We start from the raw sequence: 22,994 nt of genomic DNA on the forward strand, positions 1-22,994 counted from the left end.
GCGCTAGGCTGCGGCACAACGGATTCATTGGCTGTCAATGCCCGCGTTCTCTGACACAGGGGTTAAGAAAGTTATTATGCAATAGTATATGTATTTAAACAAAAATTATGGCTAGAACCTCGCGAGGGCAAAAGGTTGGTGACGCACATGAACAGATTTCAGAAAACCTCAGCCAATCGCAGATGGATACGGGATTTGCAGATCATTAATCGGCTCGGATATAGATCGGATGCTGCTATTCATGGGGGGTGTCACGTCATCTTTAGGCTTCGGCTAGCGTGCCAATGGATGATTCTCACTGGCCTCCGCATATAAAGTATAGATATCATAAAGTAAGACGAGACATGGTGTTCTAGAATGATTTCTACGTTTTGTTCCGAGACACTCTGTCAATGTAAAGATCCAAGACATGCAGCTGGAGGCTGGAAGGGCCCACTCAGTTAAGACTTGACTGCACGTGATGTGTACCCCTCGTTACCCCTCCAGAGCTGAGCGGCTGAGCTTGGAAGCGATCGTCGGTACCTGCCATTGCAACAACTTCTGTCCTACCAGTCTACAGATATCACAAGGTATCTACACCAATTGATTCTTTTCAAGACTACTTCTTAATCAAGCAAACCAACCCTGGGAACCAAAATGTCCTCCCAACCATCGAACCCCGCACTCACCCTCTACGACATCAAAATGGCCCCGCCCATAACAACCAGCTCCTGCGCCCCGAACCCCTGGAAAGCGCGCCAGGCGCTGAACTTCAAGTCGGTCTCTTTCAAAACAACCTGGATCGACTTGCCGGACATCACCAAAACCCGAATTGGCCTCGGCGTCCCCGCCGGCCGCCAATTCGCCGACGGGACGGACTTCCATACGCTGCCAATCCTTGTTAACGAGGAGACCGGGGAGAAGATCGGAGACTCACTTGATATCGCGATTTATCTCGATGAAAAGTATCCTGATTCCGGCAGGGGCCGCCTCCTCCCGGAGGAGAACATGGAGTTTCTGCTCGAGTACAGCTACAAGGATACAGACATCCTCGTCCCGCTCTCCGCTATCAGCGCCGCAGGGTCGCAACCAAAGTACGCGCCCTACGCGCACTTCAACCGCCACGTCGACGCAGCCTTTACAGCACACACACTGCTCATGGCCTACGGAATGAAATTTGTCCCCGAGACGGCCGAAATCACCAAGGCGGAATTCGCGCGCCGCGCGTCGATGCCTAGTTTCGACGCCTTCAAAGTCGAGGGAGAACCCCGGCGGGTGATTATGGAGTCGTTCAAGACGGCGCTGGGCGATCTTGCGCGGGTCTTTAATAGGGATATCTCTGGTCCGTTTATTCTGGGTGCGAGGGCGTGTCATGCGGATTTTATTGTGGGGGGTTGGTTGCGGTTCGCGCAGGTTTGTTTGCACCCGGAGGAGTGGGAGGAGGTGAGGGAGTGGCATGGGGGCGTGTTTGGGAGGGTGTTTGATGAGTTGGGTGCGTTTCGGGAGATCAAATAGGCTCCTGATCTAGTGCCCAGGGGTCGCTCGTACATGTTATGAGCGCGGTTGGGTTGGGGGTTACATGGGGCGCGATGTGCCGCTCTGCCTGTCATTACCATCTATTGATATTTGTTATCGCCAAGTCAGAACGGCTTGACGCTCAGAAAAACACACGGAAAAACATTGTCACTGAATCTCCGGCATCGAGGTAGCGCAAGAGCAGCCGCTAGACGTCTCTGAGGCTATACTTGGGCATTGGAGGATGAACAAAGTGAACCTTGGGAAACGCTGTCCCCTTCCAATTTCGGCTCTAGAATACTCCGACATACCCGGCCAAGCTGAACGTGCCCCTTCTCTACTTTGTGCGGCTCTTAGATCACTAATTCCCGAATGGTGAGCCCTTGATAACCGCAAGAGGCCTGTATACGTGACCAGTCTAAACGCATCAAGTACCCTTTCAGTTTAACGGTAACCTACTCCCTCGGCGGCCCCTCAACCGCAGCCTCAACCCGCTTGCGGAGCTCCGTAACCCAAAACACCTGATTCCCAAAGACCCCAAGAGCATTGCGCTTCCTCTGACAGGGCCTGGATTCCGGGGATCCCAGCTCCTCCTTCTCCAAGTGCCGCACATGCACCTCGCCGCTGTCTTTCCCCCCAGGGAGGCGGATCTCGTACGTCGCGGTATACAGCTTTTCGAAGGACACGTAGCCCGGTTCTCATTGCGGCCAGCGGCGGTGGGAACTTCCGGTCCAGAGGGTTAGGGTGAATGTGTCCGTGTTGAGGGCGGCTTGTTTGCGCTCGGCGAAGAACGATTGCGCGATGCTGCGGACGGAGGTGTAGTTTATTGTCGGGGTTATAGGATGTTTTGTGTCTGGGAGGCCGAGCTCAAAGTGGAGCGAGAGCGATTGTAGGTTCTTGAACCCAGTTGCAAGCTTTGACAGGACGTCCGTGGGCTGGTCATTGTTAATACGAGCGAGATGGATAAATTCCGGCGTGAGCTTACCAGTTTATCGTCGCCGCGCTTGATATCGACTTTCAACGTCTTCAATCTCGGGCACTCATTATCGAGATACTCAAGATCAACCACCGTTAAGACCATCCGCTCCCTCCCAGCCGCAGCCGACTCATCCTCATGTAACCAAAGCTCTTCCAAATCCTTATGCTGAGCAATTGCCTTAACGGAACAAATATACCCGTCAAGCTTGAGCGTTTTCAACGACCCAAAGGCCTGCAGAAGCGCCTCAAGCCCCGCGCGATTCTGAGTCCTCTCATCTACATACGCACTGACCTCAAGCGACGTAAGCGCCGTCGCGTACCCCCCAACGCGGTCCAAAATCCCAGAGGCATCCTGCGGTCCCAGCGTAAGGCTCGACAGCTTCGACCAGTTGAACCGATCGCGCCAGTGCGTCCACTCGCCCTCGCTCATTCTATTCCCGTATCCATCGAGGGCGAGCGACTCGATGGGTGGGAAGACTTCGTTACCGGTAAACTGGAACGACGTCGTGATCGGGTATCGTGGCGCGGAGATGACGCAGCCGCCGTATTGCCACCAGAGCGTGAGTGACAATGAGCGCAGGTTCGGGCAGTTGAAGATGAGCCTTTGGGCGGCGAGGACATACTGGTTTTCGGCGTTGCGCTGGTCGAAGGGGCTGACGGAGACTTGGAGACTTGTTACGCAGGGGAGGGGTCGGGCTGCTTGCGCTTGAGTGTAGAACGTCTTTTCGCCGCTAATGTAGGTCTGCAGACTCAGCTCGGGGTTCCTGGGATGCTGTGCTATTGCGCGAATGACGTCCTCGGTTTGAAGCTCTTCCACATCGAGCTTGACCCTGCGGAGATTCGGCAGTCGCCCGATCAATTTCGGGAGCCGATCATCTTCAAGCAGGTGTTTCAAGAACCGGTGATCGAGCTGCCCAGGACCAAAATTGGTAGAGAGATCCAGCTCCTGCACGTAGTTCCTCAGCGTGTCGTTACGCTCGTCCTCGAGCCGCGAGAGAAGGTGCCACTGTCGTCTGAGCGGGAACCCCTTGGATGTGAAGACGGGCTCCTCTCGCTTGTGCCATGGTAGGGTTCCCAGTGGGTCTGGCTCGAGGGCGACGAGGGGAATAGTGCGATAGAGCAGGGGGGTTGCGACGGAATTGAAGATTTTGGAGGTTAGGCAGAGTTCGTAGAGATCTTCCCTCTCGACCTGCTCGAGGATGAGACGCCAGATGTCGATGCTGAGTGTTTGCCCTGACATGGTTCGAGTTGTGGAAGGGCTAAGAATCTCTATTGTTGTGGCGAACTCCAAGTTTAGTGAAAAATCAGTCAGACGGAGAGAGGAAGCGGGGTTGAAGAGATCCATATAAACGGTTGAATGAAGCCAGGCGACAGTCTAAAACTAGCGCCTCATGGCTTCCGAGGCGCAGCAGGCCGTCGTGAGATATTAGAGGCCGGGGATAAAGTGGGTTACGTACACAGACTGGATGAGGCTCTAACTGTTCATGTCCTCCTGTACTTCTTTCATTCAAAATTACTCTTTAGTGGACGTGAGTATAAACAAGATTGCAGGTGATTGTTTAGATGTGTTGGATCATCTACTTCTGTGTCTAAAACGCCCTAGCACCTCCTGTTCTGCATGCTGTATCTTGTCTGCCCATTGAGATTATGCCATGATCAGCTATTGGTCCTGTACAAGAACTACTAACCGTAACAATCGCAGAATTAGAGTTGTCATCTGATACCAGATCCACAGTACTCGTAGTTAAGGTCATGCAGCTTATTTCGTCATCCCTTTCTGTCCTCGGATGGACCAACCATGTGTACTTTAGCACTCTGATCTCCACCTGAATCCTTTCAGGCACCGATGGGATCCATCTCTGGAGACAGGGGCCAAGACAAGGCTCTGCAAATCCGGGATGCTACCCACGAAACCTGGAGACACACTACTCTGCATCAACATGGCCACTCCCAAAGAGCCCTGCATCCTGGGCCTCCCGACGAGCTCCCCGACCGCATAATCCGCAAAACGATTGAGGGTAGCCCACCTCAGACCACCCGAGACATAATCGTCGATGTTGCAACATATGCGGGCTGTCTAAGCAATTTGCTTGTTTTGTGTACTCGTTTCATGGACATTACAGATTTACTTGCGAGAAGTTGTTCCGTTCAACAAGGCTGGGTAGCAGGAGGATGAGTGAAAGGCACACCACTTTTGTCGTAGAAATCTATCCAATGGCCCATCGCTGTATCAGAAAGAGGTGCCCAGGCCGGTCTTGTAACATTGAGTTGTCTATCAGGATATACATACCGCACTCTGCGTAGAAACAAAGAAGACTGGTCAGCTCGAAGCTGATATCCAGAAAAATACTGAAAACGTATCTCACGGGCGCACCCGTCAAGACTCGAGGCTGGGGGAGATGAAACTGCTGCTCGGCGAGAGTCGGATATAATGTACAGTGTCCTGGAGGGTATTCACCTTAGTATCCCGTCTAGTACATTTCCGGGCGATGTGATCAGCCGTTGGACCGACTCGATAATATGAGGATAGTCCTACCAGCAATAGGTTTGTCGTGGAAATGGTTAGAAACATGAACGAAAAGGGAGAGCAAAACCAAAGTGCTGCAGATACCATAGAAAGGCGCAACATGCCATGTCTTTAGTAGTCGAAAGGAAAAAGCAGACAACAACCTCGAGACCCCTGACAGAGCACATCAAACTCCACGTCGCGTCGAGCCAAAAGTCCGTCAGACAGAGCGTTAGCGAGCCTGCATGAGGATGAGACGCACGTGCCAACTTGACCACGAGACTAACAGGACACTCAGTATCATCCCCACTCGCCATCCCAGGCCAATAGACACAGCCAGCCCGATCTCGAAAAGATCGTATCATCGTGCACGATTGGCGCCAGTGGCGGACTCCGCCTCTCGCATGTGGGGGCTGAGCATGGGCAACAGACTGCGCCCCACACTTTCCCAGGGCTTGTTTCGCAAGGGTCCGGTGTGAGTAGCGATCATTATCGATATAAAGCAACCACGAAGCGCTTCATCTCAGATCAGCCAAACCGGCACGTCACAACCTCCGATCCCCATCTTGAAATCCTCTCCACAAGACGAAAAAATGTCCTGGGAAACCGCCGCAGCCGAAGCAGACGCCCGCCGGGGCGCAGACGGAACCGCACGCGCGCTCGGGCGGAAACTCGAACCAACACCTCAGCACCTCTCGCGCGTGCTGTATATCCCCCGGCACGATGCAAAGACACCCCATCTCCCCCTGTATGATGTTAGCTCGCGATATGTGGATGTCGTGGGCGATACGGCCATGGGGTCCGGGAAGTATACAGTTGCGTTGGGGATTATGGCAAAGCCCGGTGGAGATGGAGGCGATGATGGGGTTGTGGCGTATCTGGTTGATTTTTTGGATATCCGTGGGGACGGGGTTACTGCGAGGGTTAGGCGTCGTGGTCTGTTGGGGCAGAGGGGGGATGTTGAAGTTGAACTGTGAGTCTTCTCATTCTGTATCCAGAGTTCTGTTCTCGTCTGGCGAAGAAACGATTTGTACGGCTAATGGGGTCGACATCAGGAACGCAAACGAAGAGGAAATCACTCTCAGCGTCGCGGGCAAAACCAACCCCATCTCCCTAGAAACAACATACCCGATCCCACCCTCACGCACCAAGTTCGGCACAATCTCCCATCCATACTTCCACTATCCCCTCTCATCCGGCTCCAGCCTCGCGCAGCTCCGCTGGGAAATCCACCCCGTGGAAGACGGCCCCCTGCGGTATACCCTGACCCGCTCGGCGTTGGGTCCGTCCGCCGTCTTCGAGCAATACGGCGGGGAGCCTGGGCTTAGTGGCGCAAAGATAGAAGCCATCTACCACCACGTTGGATTGGGCCTCTCGCTCTCACAGGCGTACAGTGAGGGTGTATTGCTGTTGTCGCCGGGGACTGATCCTAGAGCGGAAGCGGTCTATGTTGCCAGTGTGTTGGCGATGCTATGGCGGTTGCGAAGGATAGACGCGGCTGGGAATGAGGGAGTGAGCAGGAAGAGCTGGTTGGGGTCTGCCAAGAGATTATTTAGGGGCCACTGAGGAATATCATTTTCTTTGCCCAATAATGAGGTGGCCTGTCTTCTAGAATGCCGAGAGAAAATGGTGGAGCGTGGCGGAGGTGCGCCTCAGGGTGCAAAGGTCGGGGTGGCAACGTCCCCGTATTAGCCCGAGGGCACCGGAGCTGCTGAAGTGAATAATGGTTTTCGGGTTTGCTTTTCCTACAGTTGAGCATGGATGACTCTCCGAGCCTCGTGCCTGTTCCGGGTTCGGAAGCACATCGGAAGCACATGTCTAGGGCTCTCCTATCGGCTATTCAAGAGGCGGCAGTTCGGTCTTATTGGCCATAAGGATTAAACGTACCAGGAGTGAATCCAGCTATGCAGAATCTTGCAACGAGGGTCGATGCGCGTGGCGAGTGTAATCCTCTCCATGGGACTGGGCTTCACCCATGGTGTTGACTAGAGGGCTTGTTTTCTTGGGGTCGAATAGATCCACTGGGCTATGGTCGGGGCGTTTGTCTAGATGTAGCGAGATGGCTGATTTCAACTGCTCTTGCCATGCCTAGTATATACTCGAGTAGAGAACACTCAGTCCAAACTTTCAAAATGTACATATGGTATCCCAAACTTGACTCCCCTTTCAACAATACAACCTACAAATAGAATGGAACCTCCTCACGCAACCGCCCTGGAATATCATTCACCACCATCCCCCGCGGAATCACTCGACCGGGGTCTCGCTTCTCAAAGCGCTCCTTTGGGTCGCCGCACAACTCCGAATCAACAATGTCCCTCCAAAGGCTCTCCCTACCGCAGTAGGATAGATACTTATCTCCCTCACCGCTGTAGAAGATGCCATTGGCCGCACAAGCCGCCTGCAACCCGTGCGTGTCGATCCTTCCAGCATGTGTAGAGTCGCAGACCACCGCCCGCAGCCTGCCCCCGGCTCGCGATCCCTCCAGGGCGATCCCTTCAAGCTCCGTGTCCAGGTAGTGAAAGTACTGCTGGACCCACTTCCCGCGGTCCGTGTAGATTCCGATAGACTCCAGGTTCGGCGGGAGATGGTTTCGGAATTTCTGGCCGTCGGGGTGGTCGCATTGGTATCCGTGAAGTCCCAGCGGGGGGAGGTTGAGTTGGCGCAGATTCTTGAACTCGGCCAGGGGAGGGCAGAATGGCATCAGCTCGCGGCCGTACCTGCCCGCGCAAGAATGATCGAACAAGGCCGGGGCACAGGGTTTCATCTTGAACGGCGGCTGGTAGAGGTCGAGATACTCAAGCGTGTCCTTGAAACGACGGAGCATTTCCCAGGCTTCTTTCCAGACCCGTGGTCCGTTCGGACCCCCCTTGTGTTCGGCTTCACGGGCGAATCCGTTCACGAGGTTCAGACTCAGCTGGCGAAGGTTTCGGGTGTAGTCGGAGATGATCTTGCTGCGGTAGAGGTAGGTGCCGGTTATGGTCAGCCGCTCGATTGCGCGTGCGCGATGTTTAGGGGCCGACAGCAGCCCGGTGGTGTCGTCGTTGAGAACAGTCAACTCTTGCACGTGTGGTAGGTTGAAGTAATTACACCAGTCCCATGCATAGGTGTTGACCCGACGCGCCTGTCCCGCGCCCGGGCTGTTGAAATCCGGTCTGTATCGGGCCCCGGCGAGGCGAAAGAACTTGCAGCTTCTGCAGCGGCTTGATTGGGGTTTCTTCGCCTCGCCTGCGGAGCGTCCAGGCTGACGTGTGGAATCCAGTGGCACAGCTGACCATTCTGTCCAAGGCATCGGGTGTATCGTCCGAGACATTCAAGATATCGTAGCTGAGCCGTCGCAGATTCGGGCAGTGACCGATGACAAGGGCGGTTAGTGGGTCCAGGTACACCCTTGCTCGTTCCCCCACGCTCAAGCCTCTCTGGTATTCAGCAAGGGTCCTGTTGTTGTTGTTGCCCTGGTGCATGTCATACCAAGCGCGGTCGTCCGCTATCGCGCGCTGCAGTGTATCGGTGATCCACGTCTGATTCTGGTGATAAGAGGCACCTGCCATAAGCGGCCTTCCAAAATCTAGTCCAGAAGGCTCTCAACCTTTTATCCGCCGGCGGATGGTCGATTGGCAAGTCGTCCGGAATAGGCATCTGGAAATATTGCGCGATAAACTTGTTGGCCTCCTCTGTGTCCGCCGGGTGGAATGGCTCGAGGATCTCAGAGGTGGTGAGCCAGAGCTCCTGGACGTAGCCCGCGAGCCTGGGAGACTCGACGAGCGTACGGAGGAACCTCCAGAGAGTGTGCAGCTTGTTGATATTGCCGTGGTATTGAAACTGCGTGTAGAGCAGAGGCGCGAAAATCCGATTCCATTGCTTGTTGACAAGGCATAGCCCCGGGTCCACAGAACCAAAGTAGTGCGGCCTGTCGGGCCTGCCTCCAGTGACGTATACGTTGATCAGGTCAATGAGCTCCTGCGGGAGTCGAAGGTACGGTGGCACTCTGCCAAACTGGTAAGGGGCAAGTTCAAGCTGTTCGAAGCTCAAGGCGAGGGCACTGTCGATTTCAGAGTCTGACATGGTTGGTGAAGGTATGGGTATAGTCTGCGTTGAAGATAATCAAGGTATGATGAGATGAATCAGGGACTGACTCAAATATATATTGCACCGTCGTTGCCAGTTCGAATGTCGAGATAATGACTCGAAACCCTCTCGAGATCTGGGCCGGGCATCCCTTGTCCCGAATCTGTAACATGGTGGTGGAAGCTGATAAAGCGCCTTTCAAGGCGATGGCAAAGGACCGACAAAGGCTGATCCAGCCACACATGCCAAAAAAAAACTGGTGGTCATCGCTGGCCACAAAGAAAACACGGCTAGCATCCATTTTTAGCCCCAAGTTACTTTGTATGTTTCGAGTCGACAAGGCGACAGGAGCACATGACCATGTGAGATATCAACTCGTCTCTTTCAAATCAGCACGTGGAATGTGCCCTGTGTACTCTTGTATACGTGGAAACAAGACTGTCAGCCACAGGCCTGACCCCTCAGTCACTCGCCAGCAATTGCCTGCGCCGCCTGTGCAAAGCACCAGAGCACGAGCCTGAACCAGCATGCTTCCTCAGACCCATTCACCAATTGACTTGCTCCAGGCACGGCCATTTCTTCTGGACCGCGAACCATGACGGCTTATTAGTGCATGCACGAAGCAACACTCAAATAAAGCAGCTGTCCTGACAAAGAAAATGCTAACAAATGAGGCCCATCAGCTCCCTCTGCCTGCTTCCTCCAGTAAATCTCGCCTGTCTGCCGGCTATCGCTCCTACTGACACGTGGTGAGTGCGAGCCAGGAGTTTAGCAAGCCTCTGTCGGCTGCGTCGCAGCTGCGATAATAAAACTATCTATTTCATCCTCTTTCGGGAGACACGGGGGCGGGATTCCCATTACTTTCCGAAGCATAGCTAGTTCAACAACAATGCCCCTCGCAGGAACAAGCTTCGGCGGCGTCGCTGTAAGCTGTCGCAAACCCCGAACTTTCAAACCATCACCGTCCAGGTGGACACGAGCGATGAGGCGAGCGTGGACAACATGATCAAAACTGCCATCGCTTTGTTTACAGATATCTTTTCAGTGGGCCGACTCAAGGCCTCCCTCCAGTCGAGTATGTGGGGTGTGGGGTAGCGCACCGGCGCATCGGCAGTTGAGGTGCTTCGGAGGTTCCTGATCGAAAACTGACTGCACTACCAGAATCACTAGAATGCTATTCGTCGTGAGGGCTGCCAACCCCGGCCGGATTGGACGATCCGGGACTCGAGTTCCACGGGACTTGGATCCCGGCATCTGCACGCTCTGCCGAGGTCCTGCCTCTGTCCCCGTGAGGTGTAGAGACAAGAGTATATACCACGCCCATCTGTTACCTTCTGTTGCATTTCAGTGATTGTTCCCTTCATCACCTCATCACAATGTCATCTTACGCATCCGCCCTCGAAAAACTCGGCGCATCCGGCCTCTTCATCCAGGACTCGGCATTCATCGATGGCGAGTGGGTAACCAGCGAAAGGACGTTTGACGTCTACGGTGCGTATTTCTCCCTCGCTTGCCGTTTGCTGCTCATCTAATCGTATACTGATTTATCCTCAAATGGCGTAGACCCCTCAACCGCGCAGGTCCTCGGCCGCACCGCAAACTGTACCCTCGCAGAAATGCAAAGAGCCATTGAGAGCGCGCACACCGCGCAAGCCAAGTACTTTGCCTCGACAACGGCTGCCGCCCGTGGGAAGGTGCTACAGAAGTGGCATGATCTTGTCATGGAGAATATCAATGATTGTACGCCAACCCACTGGGCCTATCCCACCCCGACAACCCCAAGAAAAAAAAAAAAACTAACCCAACCCCCTCGGGGGCGGACGTATAGTATCAAGCCTCCTAACCCTTGAAAACGGCAAAACTCTCCTCGAAGCCCGAACAGAGATAACTTACGCCGCCTCCTTCATCGCCTGGTTCGCGGCCGAGGCCCCGCGCTCCTACGGCGACACGATCCCCAGCTCGATGCCGAATACCCTCGTGCTCACGCTCAAGGAACCCGTCGGCGTCTGCGGAATCATCACGCCCTGGAATTTCCCCGCGGCCATGATCACGCGCAAGATTGCGCCGGCCCTCGGGGCCGGGTGCGCGGTTGTTATCAAGCCGCCGAGCGAGACGCCGTTTACTGCGCTGGCGCTGGCCAGATTGGCGGTTGCCGCGGGGGTCCCACCAAAGGTGGTGCAGGTTGTCCCGACTAGGAACAGGGAGGTCGGGAGTGAACTTGCGGTAAACCCGCTGGTACGGAAAATCAGCTTCACGGGCTCGACGGGCGTGGGCAAGGGACTCGCGAAACTTGCAGCGGGGACGCTGAAAAAGGTCTCGCTTGAGCTTGGCGGGAATGCACCCTTTATCGTGTTTGCCGACGCGGATTTGGATCTTGCTGTCGAGGGCTGCGTCGCGAGTAAATTTCGGTGCTCGGGGCAGACGTGCGTGTGTACGAATCGGGTTTATGTGGCGCGGGAGGTTCTCAAGGAGTTTACGGAGAAGCTCGTGGAGAAAGTCCGGAGCCAACTAAAGTGTGGCGCTGGTCTTGAAGAGCCGACGACGCAGGGACCGCTGATTAACCGGGCCGCAGTGGACAAAGTCAAAGAGCACATTGCCGACGCGGTGAGCAAAGGTGCATCCATCGAGATCGGGGGTGGTGTCCCCACGGCACTCGGCGAGGGCTTCTTCATCGAACCCACCGTTCTCTCCGGGGCGACGAGCGAAATGGCCGTTGCGCGCGAGGAAACGTTTGGCCCCCTGGCACCGATCTTCGCCTTTGATAGCGAAGACGAAGTGATTGCGCTGGCTAATCAGACCGAGTTTGGGCTTGCGGGGTATTTCTATTCGCGGGATGTCGCGCGGGTGATGCGAGTTGCGCAGAAGCTGCAGGTGGGCATGTGTGGTGTGAATACGGGTAAGATCAGTGCGGCCGAGGCGCCGTTTGGGGGGGTCAAGGAGAGCGGATATGGCCTGGAAGGGAGCAAGTATGGGATGGCGGAGTACCAGGTGGTCAAGACGATGACGATTGGGAATCTTGATCATTGATCTCGTCATCTCGAGTGGTTGGCGCTTGAGCGCGTATCTTGATACCAGATATCTAAACGCCGGACGCTGTGAGGTAGTCGAATGAAATGCCGACACGTTGAGTATTGACTCTGTTATGCACATTTCCTTTCCATTTTTGGATATCACCTGTGACACAAGAATGCAACCTGGGAGATTGTCTGGGAACCGTCAGCCGATATGTCCGGGAAATGACATCTGGGATGATTCAGGGTCTCGAGGGTTGCCCACACGCCTCATTAATAATTGTCATTTTATTGGCCTCAGACACACCCGCCCAGGCTGTCGGATCCACTCCTCGGGGCGCGCCGCACGGGTCGGGAGGTCCACTCCACCTGGAGATACTGTTGTCTCGAGATAATACCGTCCTCTAGAACAGATGGACTAAAGACTGACTCATTGACTCTCAGGGGTCTGTTCACAAGATTTTGTCCACAGCCAGCAGTGCCCCCCCGTGCTCAGCCCCTGACACAGTCGAGACAAAGAGATAACGTTTGAAACGAACCAATTTACCTGAGACCCCCGGCTAGCGCGAGTCAAAGATAGACTTTGGGGTGAACGTGAGACGAACCGCTCCTCAGCCGCCAAGGCTGCGGCGCAGATTACAATCTCAAAACCACTACGCGGCCTCGCCCATTTTCTCTCGACTTTGGGGCGATGGAGATGGTTTAAAAGTGCGCATTATCACTTGAGGGTCATACGTACAATCCAAAATTAACATGAGCCTCTCGCACGGAGCAATCCCTCGTAATCACAACAGCAACAGGCCCGCCCCATAAATCCAAATTCCGCCCCCAACGCCTTGCAGGAAGACAAGGCCGAGGACTGGGACCGAGTCAGAAGAGCTGCAGTAGCGTCACACAATTTCTCATCGATGTCGCGTACATAACACAGGCTAAGACACATCCTAGTCCTCTTTTGGTGAGCTCGCCGCACCGTAGTCTGCGGCACAGCAAGGCTGGGTTTCTGCGACGGGGTATTTTATCTGCGCGCTTCTGCCCCAGGAAGCGAGTGGGTGAGATGTCAGCGCGGATTTCAGATTCCAGAGTGAGCTAGATACTCGATTTACTACGGTCATGATGGGTCCATGTATCTTTTTCTTGCTTGCGGGGCAGTTGCTCGGTGCAGCTTCTGCTTCTGCTTCTGCTGTCGGGTATCCCCCCTTGCGGACTGTGCGTGCAGCAGATGATACGGCTGTCGCTGTTAAACGCGCGCTGAATTCTGCGGCGGGAACGACGTATACACTCAATCAGACCCATCTAACGAAGAGCTGGGCCGATGCGACGCTGTTCTCGCTTGGAATTGGGTACGTCCACCAAGATTCCATCCCCTCGCTCTCCAAAGTAACCTACTGATAAGGTATCTGATCGCAGCACCAGCTCATCGACAACAAACAACTCAACGGGAACCGAACAATCCCTTGACCTTGAAGGCGCCCTGACAGTCACATGCACAGCATGCTACATCAACGGCTCCGTGACGGGGACGGTCAACATCACCAACGACTTCAATGTGACCGACGCAGTCTCGAGCCTCAGCGAGGAAGTCTTGGACATGACCTCCCTAGTCCTTGGGGAACTGTCCGACTTCGTAACCAACACAACCGACCAGGTCCTGGACGCAGTAACCGACTTTGATTTCGACGGCATTGACCTCCCCGCCTGGCCAACCCTCAATCTGGAATTCAATCTCAACGACACAGAGGGGCTCCCCGACGTCCATGCGCAGTTCGAGTTTACGGATCTCGAGCTGTACCTCGAGCTCGACGTGATCTTGTCTGCGGGCGCAACGTACACGCTCAATCTCTTCACGTCGCAGAGTGTAGCCGGGATCAAGATTCCGGGGCTCGAGGCCGGTGCGCTGTTCAAGGTTGACCTGGTGCTTATCGCCGAGGCCGAGATTGACATCTCTTCGGGGTTCCATGTGAAACTTGATCAGGGCCTCCTGCTCGATTTTGCGCTCTTTGATGAAGATGTCGGGGGGGTTACGCTGTGAGTTCTACCTACCCTTCTACCCATTCACCTAAATGCTCTGGGACTAAGAGAGAAATGAATGGTTACTAAATACTCGCTCGCAGCCCCGGCGGCCTCCTCGAATTCCTTCCGGTAACAATAACCGGCGCCGGAAGTCTCCGCGCCCTGCTCCAAATCACCGCAAGCATCGGCTTTGAGCTCGCGACGCTCGACAACATCCCAGGGATCGACTTCAGCACAGGTGTTAGCGCGGAGGTCTTTGCGTACGTCGCAGACCTGCATCTCAGCGTCGATGCAACCACAGATGACGAGGCGGAGTGTGCGCTCGAGGCTGTTGCCGCGTATACGCTTGCCGTGGGCGCTGCGGCGGGCGCGACAGTTGCTGTGGATACGTATAATTGGGGCCCGGCGCCGACCACGACTGTGCCCATCTGGTATACGACGTTGGCGAGTGTTTGTGCCGGGGAGAAGAGCAGCACCACCATCACTTCTGCTGCTTCGCCGAGTCCGACGCAAGGCCTCCTCGAAGAGCGCCAGAGAAACAACAACGAGACCCATGAAGAATTGACCACAACCACACTCACAAGCTCGACAAAATACACGGTGGTCGGATGCCGGGAGACTGGGCAGGCGATCTGTCCGGCATCGCTGCAGACGACGACAGCGACGGAGCGCACGATGACGGCGGTGGTCACCGTTGAGTCGGGGGTTACCCCGAGCTTTCCGGAGAAGACGTTTAGTACGCTTTCTGAGGCGATTCCGTTTGGAGCCAATGTGCGCAAGCTCCCGGCGGTTAGTGGGCCGCCAGTTTCGTATGTGCCGCCGAGGGAGACGGGGGATGCGGGGGTGAGTGGAAACTCGAGCGGGGACGAGGACATGGATGATGGTGATGGTGATGGAAGTGGGAATGACGAGAAGCTGATTATCGGGCTGAGTGTGGGGTTGGGTGCGCCAGTTTTGATCGGTGTGGCTGCTGGGGTTTGGTATGTCTACCCTCGACCATCATATAGCTGCAGCAAGGACATTTTACTGACTAGATAATGTCTTCTAGGTGGTTCGTCTATCGTCGGAAGAAGTACGCCTCGGTCCCGCAGTCGCAGTCCGAGACAACCGTGTACTCGCCATGGCAGCGGGGTGCAAAGAGCGCGCGCGCGACGGTTGCCGCTGCTGCCAACTAGGGCTCCACTGGTATCGTTATTCTTGTAGCAAGATTACGTTCAGGATGTTTTATTCAATGCTATGATTTGACGAGTCTATCTGGTATTACTACTCGTATACATCGCTGAGACGTATACCATCAGAGATGACCCGAACTTGGGGCACATCAACATGCTCTTCATGTAGAGTACAGTTCAGTCTGGCGTAGACATGTTTCCAACGGCCATGCGCATGGCGAGCGGAATCAATGGCTCGCGAAATGGTACAGTTTGACCATCTTGGGGATGGTAGTACGCCACACAGTGATGGAAGGGGTTTTCCAGAGCAGATCGATCTACGCGGCTGTTCTTTTCTTGGTGGTAACAAGCAATTGGGGATAACTCTTGGAGATTAATTTGATCAAGGTTAGTGCCAAGGTCATGCTAATCTGCCCTCCTTGAGTGAGGTTGGTTTCTCATTCGCAGTCCTGGACATGTCATCGGAATAGCTATAGTAGACTACGGGCAAATAGTAGGTGAGACCAGGTTTGGTATTACCTTGAAAACATCACATCTATATGCATCTATATTATCAAGAGATCAACTCTAACTCCAACCAGACTAGTATATTTTCATCAACGCCAACAGAACCATGACAAAATGAAAAAAAAGGCAAATCAACAATCCATGTATCAAAACCTCAACACCCCCCTGACATCATGCACAACCATCCCCTTGGGAATCACCCGCTTTGGCTGCCTCTCCTCGCCACCACTCTCCAAAACGATCTTCCGATACACGTCATCATTCATATCCCCCCAAATGGTCTCCGCCCCCGCAAAGAACAGGAAGGTCCGCGCCTCCCCACTGTAGAACATGCCCAGCCGCCGCGCCGCAGCCTGCAATTTGCCGCTGGGGATGTTTTCTCCGCTCTTGGGATCGTCGACGACGATTGCTTTCAGCGTCCCGCCCTCGACCTCGGAGCTCCCGAGTGCGATGTTTTCGAGTTCGGTTGCGAGTAACGGCATGTATGTCTCCACCCAGTAGCCGTCGTCGTCGGTATACAGGCCGAGGGAGATGAGTTTGGGGGGCAGGTGTGCGCGGAATCTCTTCCCCTCGGCATGCTGGCAGTTGTATCCGTACAGGCCCAGCGGGGTGATATTCAACTGCACGAGTTTGGTAAACTCGGCAAGCGGCGGACAAAAGCCGTCCATCTCCACCATCTCCTTCCCATCCTTTCCGCCCTTGCCATCCTTCCCACCCTTGACCATCGTCTCAAAGACAAAGGGCTCACTCCCGGTAAGCGGGAACGGGCGCTGGTACAGATCGAGGAACTCGAGCTGGTCTTTGAAAGCGTAGAGCCGCTTCCAGAGCCAGGACCAGAGGATGGGTCCCTCTGTGGGGTCGTGGATGGTCTGCATGTACCGGCCGGTCAATTTGAGCGACAATTGGCGAAGGTTCTGCATCCAGGGGAGCAGCGAGGGGATCTGGGGCCCCGGCCGTATGTCGCCGGTTATGGTCAAGCTTTGGATGGGGCTGGTGGTTTCCGTGCCTGGCTTCGGGGGGTCGTAGAGTCTCGGCATCACCGAGTTCAACCAGGTGAGCTCGCGGATGGCGGGTAACTTGTAGAAATCCGCAATGTCCGCAGAGCCGCGCTGGACCGGGGAGCCGATTGGCTTGATCATGCGCGCGGCGAGGCGGACGACCTCGAGGTTCTGCATGGGCCGGTGATTTGCCAGGGCAGGCGGGACGGGGTTGCGACCCGTCGCATACCCCAGGACGCGGCTGAACCAGAGATCCTGGCCGAGGTCCCACAGGTCCATGTTCAGGCGGCGCAGGTTCGGGCAGAGCGCGACAGTCAGTGCCGCGAGGGGTCCCTGGTAGCCCGTATGCATTTGCCCATTGTACAGCGTGCGATCTGCGTTGGTGAGGATACTGTCCGGCAGCGTATTTGGCATCTGCGGCATCGCAAAGGCGAGGAGCAAAGGCGCGATCCATTGCTGATTCCACATGTAGTGCGCATTCGCATGCCACGCCTTCATGTGCTCTCTGTACGCGGCGCGGATATGCCCCGCCTGCGTGAGGTACGCGCGCAAACCCCCCTGCGAGGATTCAGCCTCGGCAAGAAAGAGGTGGGAGCATTGCGAGATAAAGTTCGATTCCCACGCCATGTCCTCTGGTACAAATGGCTCGTAGATGTCCCATGTCGTGATGGTGAGCTCGTTGACCTGGGCGGCGAGATCGGGCCGCTCGGAGAGGGTGCGCAGGAAGCCCCAGAGGGACCAGACGTTGTTGATGTTGCCGTGGTAGCTGAACTGCGTGTAGAGGAGTGGGGTGAAGATGCGGTTCCAGAGCGAGTTGACGCAGCAGAGGGCCGGGTCGACAGAGCCAAAGTAGTAGGGCTTGTGGGGGTTGCCGCCGGTGATGTACTCGTTGATCTGGTCGAGGACCTCGAGGGGCAGTTTGGGGAGGTTACCGAATTGGTAGGTTGGGGGGTCGATGTCCATGTCCAGGGCCATGGCGAAGTGTATTGATGTATGACGATATGTTCAAGTGTAGTTTCTCGAGTCTCAAGAGGCCGATGAGGCCAGCAATCCGAATAAGTATGCATCACGGCCGTCACGCTGGTCGTCGTTGTGACGGGGGTATCAAAATAGTTTCTTTGGAGATGGTTAAAAATAACAGGCCGAAAAACCGTTGTGTATCCAGCCATATCCGAAGAATCTGGCGCGTCTTTCAACTGCTGTTTCAGGGCAGACACTCTACTCAAATCCCTTGTCAAGCGGACAATAGTTGCTTCGGGATTCACGATACAGAGTCGTTGGTAGAGGTGCATGCAGGTTCACAGCCGATGTCAGTAAAGGAGAGATCGAGGGAGAGTGGCGAGGTTTATCCGGGGGTCATTAGCACTCTTTCCCAAACAGTATCAATCAGCGGAGCTCCAGATACTACACACCCACAGCAGGATACACCGTCAAGAGAGTCAAGATCACTCATAACTCTATTACCGTCCACAAATGCACGATCTCACAGGAATCTTCAAGTCTCCTTTGGTGAGGTGTAACAAAGACAACGTTCCAGACACGAAGGGGCTGAGCCGAAGAACCAGTCTTTGGTCAGCCAAATTCCTTGAATCGTTTCGAGTCGATCGCGTAACAAAGAGGAACGAACATTGTTCAACCTTGGAATAGATCCTTTGTCAACCAAGTCTGCCCGCCGCATTCTTTTCTGGCAGCAACATAGATCGCGGCCGCTCTTTGTTAAATACCCGAGGATAGATCTGGCTCCGATATAACAAAAGGACGCCTTTATCTCGGTTCACGAGACTTCAGCCATAGTGGAACTCCCCAAGGTTTATGCTCTGGCTCTTGGCTCTCCATATGGAAAGGAGATGTGTGATTCAAGGCTCAATGCTTGAGGATTTCCAAAGTAACTCGGCATTACTATCAAGTAGCCTCATCTCGCCAAGATCCATCACTGTTGCTGCTGGATTCTTGAACTACCATACCACTGGCAACATCTTGAATCCCTCTCGCCTCTTTTCATCCACTGCCACCCTGCCGAGAACAAAGAACTTAATAAACCCCTACCGATACCCCAGATTCCCGCCATCAACGACAAGCACATGCCCATTGACATACCCACCGGCACGACTAGCAAGATACAAGATCGTTCCCGCCATCTCCTGATCTGTTCCTGCGCGGCGAAGCGGGATCAGTTCCGTCGGAAACGTGCCCTCGGCCGTCATGGCGTAGTTTGCGGGCGTTCCGGCGAGGTTACTCGGGAAGACTACACCGGAACCAAAGTTTGTTAGCACGAATCCCAGAAAAAAAAAAATATAAACAGCGCACTCATTCCAGAAAGAGAGCGTAAAGAGGCTCAGCAGCGATAGAAAGAGTGTAGAAAGGGAAAGAGAAGAAAAAGAAAAGAAAAAGGCAACAAACCCCCCGGCGACAACGTATTCACCCGGATCCCCAACGGCGCCAAAACACGCATCATCTGGCCCATAAGCTGGATGACCGCGGCCTTGGACATCCCATACGCACAGCCACCCGTGGCGTTGTTATTCTGCCCGGAGACGCTGGCGATAGCCACGACGTGGCTTTTGCGCTGCACGTTTATTGCTGTCGGTTCCTTCTGTTCTCTTTGTGTCGTGGCGGACGCGCAGACGGGGTCGTGCTCCCCCTGTCGGTTGTTACCTGCGTCGAGGAGCGAGGTGAATGCGGCGATTGTGTAGAATACGCCCATGGTGTTGACGCGGTAGCTCGTTAGGAATTCGTCGGGGGTTGTGGCGAGGAGGAAGGACTCGACTTGCGGCGCTGTTGGAGACGGGGGGAGGGTGCGCCCGACTTGGATTTTGCCCGAGGAGAGGGAGAGGCCTCCCGTGCCTTGGCCAGCACCATCACCAGAGCCGTCACTCGCATCCGCAGTACTAGTAGTGGGAGCTGGAGCTGGACCCGGCGCCGGCGCCGCCGGCGGGTGTAGATAAACCATCCCCGCCCCCGCAACCAAGAAATCCACATACCCAATCTCCTCTCGGATCCGGTCTGCTGCGGCGGTTAGAGAGGTCGGGTCCGTGACATCTGCGACGATGGGGACGATGATCTCTGGGTGTGTCGAGGCGGTTTCGTGCAGTGCGTTGAGCCGTCGGCCGAGGATGTAGACTCGTTTCGCGCCGTTTGTGGCGAGGGCGCGGGATATTACACTGCCGAGGCCTGGAGACGGGTTAGAGATATTTATATATGGTGTTGATGAGGCGAGTTGCTGAGCGGCGTCGTGGTTGGGCAGGTAAGGGCTGACAATGGACGCACCTGAGCCGCCACCGGTTACAACAGCGACAAGATCTTTGACTCCGAAGAGGGTGTTGATGTCGAAGGAGGAGGACATTGCAAGAGATCAGCAGGCTATAAAGGGAGCGTTTGATGGGTCTGATTGTCGCTGCGTTGTGGGTGCATGTAGGTACTATGCAAACCTATGGTGAAACTATATATATTGTTTGAGCCCCGGATTTCAGCTGACACCCAAGCGCCAGCAGCGTCCTATCCCCGAATCTCGTGGACTCTGAGCTACTACAGTCATTATGACGAGGAAGAGCCCAAACGGAGTTCTCATACGCTGAGAGGGTGCGATAAAAACACCATGAGCCCTGTCATCGAATCCCGTCAAAGATCCTTCTACCCCGGGATTCCAGCTGACACCTACTGAGAGCCAAAACTTAATCCCGGATTCCAAGACGCTGTCGCTGACTCATTATGACAGAAGACTTTTGATCTGATTCTAAGCTGCTCAAGCGGTGCGATAAAAGTAGGCCCTGTCATCAAATTCCGACAGAGAGTTTTACCCCGGATTTTGCGGAGATAGTGTCTTGATGATAATCTTTTTCTCTGGGTTTCGGTTACGATTCAGCGCTTCCATAACTCGCACATGGATGCAAGAATGGAGTCCCGTTTGTATACTAGCGGTCTTGCTTGCCAGTTCAGGGAGTTGGCACCGGCTACTTTAATTAATCAAGCCCATATAGCCGAGTTGACTATATGCCCGCGGAAATGCGGGTGTCAGCAGCCGCCGAGGAGCCACGACAGGCTGTGGACAGCTTAAAAGAAAAGGACGAGACTCGAGAGCGATAACAATGGCTACTTGATACAGTTCATGGAATCATCGGTGGGGTGCACCTGGCATGGGCCAGCGCTCCTCGAAGATGTCCAGTGTATGCTGAGCGAGTATGCACAGAGACGATACCGGGCTTGGTTGATGCATCTGTGGTCTGGGCTTTGACCTCCCTGCCATCCTTCGTAAGCAACTTACATACCTGGCTTGCCAAGGCTCCACGTCCCGTCCCATTGGCTTTACTGGGGAAGATGGTTAGATTAGTGCGCAAACTGACTCGGGTTGCGCTCTAGCTTCGTCCTGCAAAGCAGAAGAAGGCGTTAAGCGTTTAGACCCTGTTTGTAAGCAGTAGTGGTTGCTTGAGCACTTCATGAATGACAACATGACTCATGGGCAGCGACATCTCCAACCTCAAGTCTTTTGGACTGAGGACCCGGCATCTAGGAGAGACTCCGGGACCTGGAGATTTCCCGGACAGCGAACAGCAAACATCGGGATGACAGATCGATTACGGATCCTCAAATCAAGGAGCACCACGGCATTCCTGCCAACTGTCCTGGCCGCAGACCCAGTTCTCTGAAGTCTTAGCTCCCGAGTTCTGCCTCCCGAGACGGCGAGACTGTCGAGGTCGGAGGCCGTTGGAGAGAGAAGTGTGAAAACTCGGAAGAGATCCGACTTTTGTTTTCCCGAAGAACTCCCGAGTGATGAGTCGAGACTGGGTTTCGCTAGGAGAGTTTCAGATCGTCGAGCGGGAGGAGGAATGTCAACCACATGCGAGGATCCGAAAATCGAGATTCTAGAGTTGCACAGCGTGTTCTCGAAGAATCGTGGAACCCCAATCCTCGCTTCGGTGGCACAGACATTGTCGCTGCTGACGGTGATGTTTGGGCGAGCGGCCGAGTCAGTCCACCTGCGAATAGAAATGTTTATCCGGGGAACCAGTCTTGTCGAGTCGAGCCCAGCAGAATTCTCTGCAAGTGGAGCACGGAAATTACGAGGCACTAGATTTACTAGACACGGAAAAATGGGCGAATCGGCGGCGGCGAGCTGGCGCTGGCTTCGCGGTGGCATGGTCGACGGGTCGTAAGCAGCGGTGTTTTGTGCCCTGGCAGACTGCAGTTTCATGTCAAGGGTGAGATTACTGTGCGCCTATAATCTGGAGGAATCCATTATCCCGCATTCTTGCTGACCCCAGACCGAGGGCGAGTCGGGCGCTGCTAACGCAAAGGACTCACCGGGAGTGAGATGAGATCGGAGATTTGGCGAATGGGCGAAACCCGTGGGGAGCAAGACTTTTCTCTGGAGTTCCCCGCAACTTGACAGGCTGGCGGGCTGGCCTGGTGGCGCTGGCGAACCAGCTGTCGGGGTTTTGTCCTGTTGGTTGCGATGGATTCGCTACCTGATTTAGTTTGAATTGCAATCAAGACGTGCATGGAAAAAGGTCCCCTGCCATGACAGAAGGGGCGCTCAGGACTCGTCTTGTGCGATCTTGTTTTGCTCTCCCCCGGTCGCCAAGACCGACTTGTCCAGCACGCCAAGCGGCTGGCAGCTCCTGCCGGCTTGTCGTCGGCTCTGAAGAACACCACGAGTTGCCGCATGCCGAGGGCTTTGAGTGCCACTAAGCATTGCATAATCCAGTAGCCTTTTGCTTGTCTCGTGAGGTGCAGATTCTGGTGGCAGAGGCGTCGAGTGAAACCAGACTCAGTTGACAGGCTCACGTGCCTCTCTAGATTCGGCCAGGCCCGAGCGAACCCTCGGTTCAGCTAATTCTGGAACACTGGACACGGACTGTGGCAATTATTATTCTGCTGGTTTGATTACTCGGGGTTATTGGCAGGGTTACATCAATGGCCAGTGTTAGCGAGGGTAGCATCCACTGCCGGAAACAGGCAGGCTCGTATAGCGAGCCCATTAAGAGAGGGTCCATTTCGTGGACCACGTCGACCAGGACCGAATAGCAGCGAGAATTTGGTCGCCAACAAAGAGCAGCCATGCATCAAGCCGGCCACGATCCGGCGAGCCCCGAGTCGATTCAGGAGGAATCCAAGGGCAGAGGCTGTCCACCACGTGGTTGGCTCGTTTTCCGCCCCCTGTCTGGTCTGGCCAATCAGTGTAGACTGCAACTCTTGGCCTTGAGCGAGTCTTTTGGCGTCGTTTGGACTCCGTTCCGAGTGTGACTTCGGCGCT

The 22,994-nt window shown here is 54.8% G+C and overlaps 9 protein-coding genes across 9 annotated transcripts; 4 read left to right on the top strand and 5 right to left on the bottom strand.

Annotated features, from left to right (window-relative positions):
• The first annotated feature begins 517 nt into the window (after positions 1–517).
• BJX68DRAFT_213916 (uncharacterized protein) lies at positions 518–1,843 on the top strand. The gene has a single exon (XM_071037770.1). It carries the CDS (start codon positions 637–639, stop codon positions 1,492–1,494), a length of 858 nt encoding a protein of 285 aa, XP_070892895.1. The 5' UTR covers positions 518–636; the 3' UTR covers positions 1,495–1,843.
• Positions 1,844–1,949: 106 nt separating this feature from the next.
• Positions 1,950–3,712, bottom strand: BJX68DRAFT_272691 (uncharacterized protein; the record flags this gene model as incomplete). The annotated part of the gene is made up of 3 exons (XM_071047257.1): positions 1,950–2,191; positions 2,219–2,429; positions 2,480–3,712. The coding sequence occupies 3 exons, from the start codon at positions 3,710–3,712 to the stop codon at positions 1,950–1,952; spliced, it is 1,686 nt and encodes a 561-aa protein (XP_070892896.1).
• Positions 3,713–5,327: 1,615 nt separating this feature from the next.
• BJX68DRAFT_249099 (uncharacterized protein) lies at positions 5,328–7,062 on the top strand. The gene is made up of 2 exons (XM_071042049.1): positions 5,328–5,951; positions 6,034–7,062. Exons 1-2 carry the CDS (start codon positions 5,572–5,574, stop codon positions 6,542–6,544), a joined length of 891 nt encoding a protein of 296 aa, XP_070892897.1. The 5' UTR covers positions 5,328–5,571; the 3' UTR covers positions 6,545–7,062.
• Positions 7,063–7,157: 95 nt separating this feature from the next.
• BJX68DRAFT_272693 (uncharacterized protein) lies at positions 7,158–9,043 on the bottom strand (the record flags this gene model as incomplete). The annotated part of the gene is made up of 3 exons (XM_071047258.1): positions 7,158–8,038; positions 8,094–8,397; positions 8,450–9,043. 3 exons carry the CDS (start codon positions 9,041–9,043, stop codon positions 7,158–7,160), a joined length of 1,779 nt encoding a protein of 592 aa, XP_070892898.1.
• A 1,329-nt stretch (positions 9,044–10,372) lies between these two features.
• Positions 10,373–12,073, top strand: BJX68DRAFT_279861 (NAD-dependent succinate-semialdehyde dehydrogenase; the record flags this gene model as incomplete). The annotated part of the gene is made up of 3 exons (XM_071048819.1): positions 10,373–10,537; positions 10,610–10,786; positions 10,875–12,073. Exons 1-3 carry the CDS (start codon positions 10,423–10,425, stop codon positions 12,071–12,073), a joined length of 1,491 nt encoding a protein of 496 aa, XP_070892899.1. The 5' UTR covers positions 10,373–10,422.
• A 1,097-nt stretch (positions 12,074–13,170) lies between these two features.
• Positions 13,171–15,242, top strand: BJX68DRAFT_279863 (uncharacterized protein; the record flags this gene model as incomplete). Its single annotated transcript, XM_071048820.1, has 4 exons — positions 13,171–13,397; positions 13,471–14,082; positions 14,169–15,047; positions 15,116–15,242. The coding sequence occupies 4 exons, from the start codon at positions 13,171–13,173 to the stop codon at positions 15,240–15,242; spliced, it is 1,845 nt and encodes a 614-aa protein (XP_070892900.1).
• Positions 15,243–15,892: 650 nt separating this feature from the next.
• On the bottom strand, positions 15,893–17,719 carry BJX68DRAFT_272696 (uncharacterized protein; the record flags this gene model as incomplete). Its single annotated transcript, XM_071047259.1, has 1 exon — positions 15,893–17,719. One exon carries the CDS (start codon positions 17,717–17,719, stop codon positions 15,893–15,895), a length of 1,827 nt encoding a protein of 608 aa, XP_070892901.1.
• A 530-nt stretch (positions 17,720–18,249) lies between these two features.
• On the bottom strand, positions 18,250–20,186 carry BJX68DRAFT_279866 (SDR family NAD(P)-dependent oxidoreductase). The gene is made up of 3 exons (XM_071048821.1): positions 20,012–20,186; positions 19,145–19,915; positions 18,250–18,989 (listed from the first exon to the last, which is right to left on the bottom strand). The coding sequence occupies exons 1-3, from the start codon at positions 20,085–20,087 to the stop codon at positions 18,787–18,789; spliced, it is 1,050 nt and encodes a 349-aa protein (XP_070892902.1). The 5' UTR covers positions 20,088–20,186; the 3' UTR covers positions 18,250–18,786.
• Positions 20,187–20,667: 481 nt separating this feature from the next.
• BJX68DRAFT_249104 (uncharacterized protein) lies at positions 20,668–22,462 on the bottom strand. Its single transcript, XM_071042050.1, has one exon. It carries the CDS (start codon positions 21,930–21,932, stop codon positions 21,219–21,221), a length of 714 nt encoding a protein of 237 aa, XP_070892903.1. The 5' UTR covers positions 21,933–22,462; the 3' UTR covers positions 20,668–21,218.
• Positions 22,463–22,994: the final 532 nt, after the last annotated feature.

Source organism: Aspergillus pseudodeflectus (genome assembly GCF_044049435.1).
Source record: "Aspergillus pseudodeflectus strain CBS 756.74 chromosome Unknown BJX68scaffold_87, whole genome shotgun sequence".
Taxonomy (NCBI): Eukaryota; Fungi; Ascomycota; class Eurotiomycetes; order Eurotiales; family Aspergillaceae; genus Aspergillus; species Aspergillus pseudodeflectus.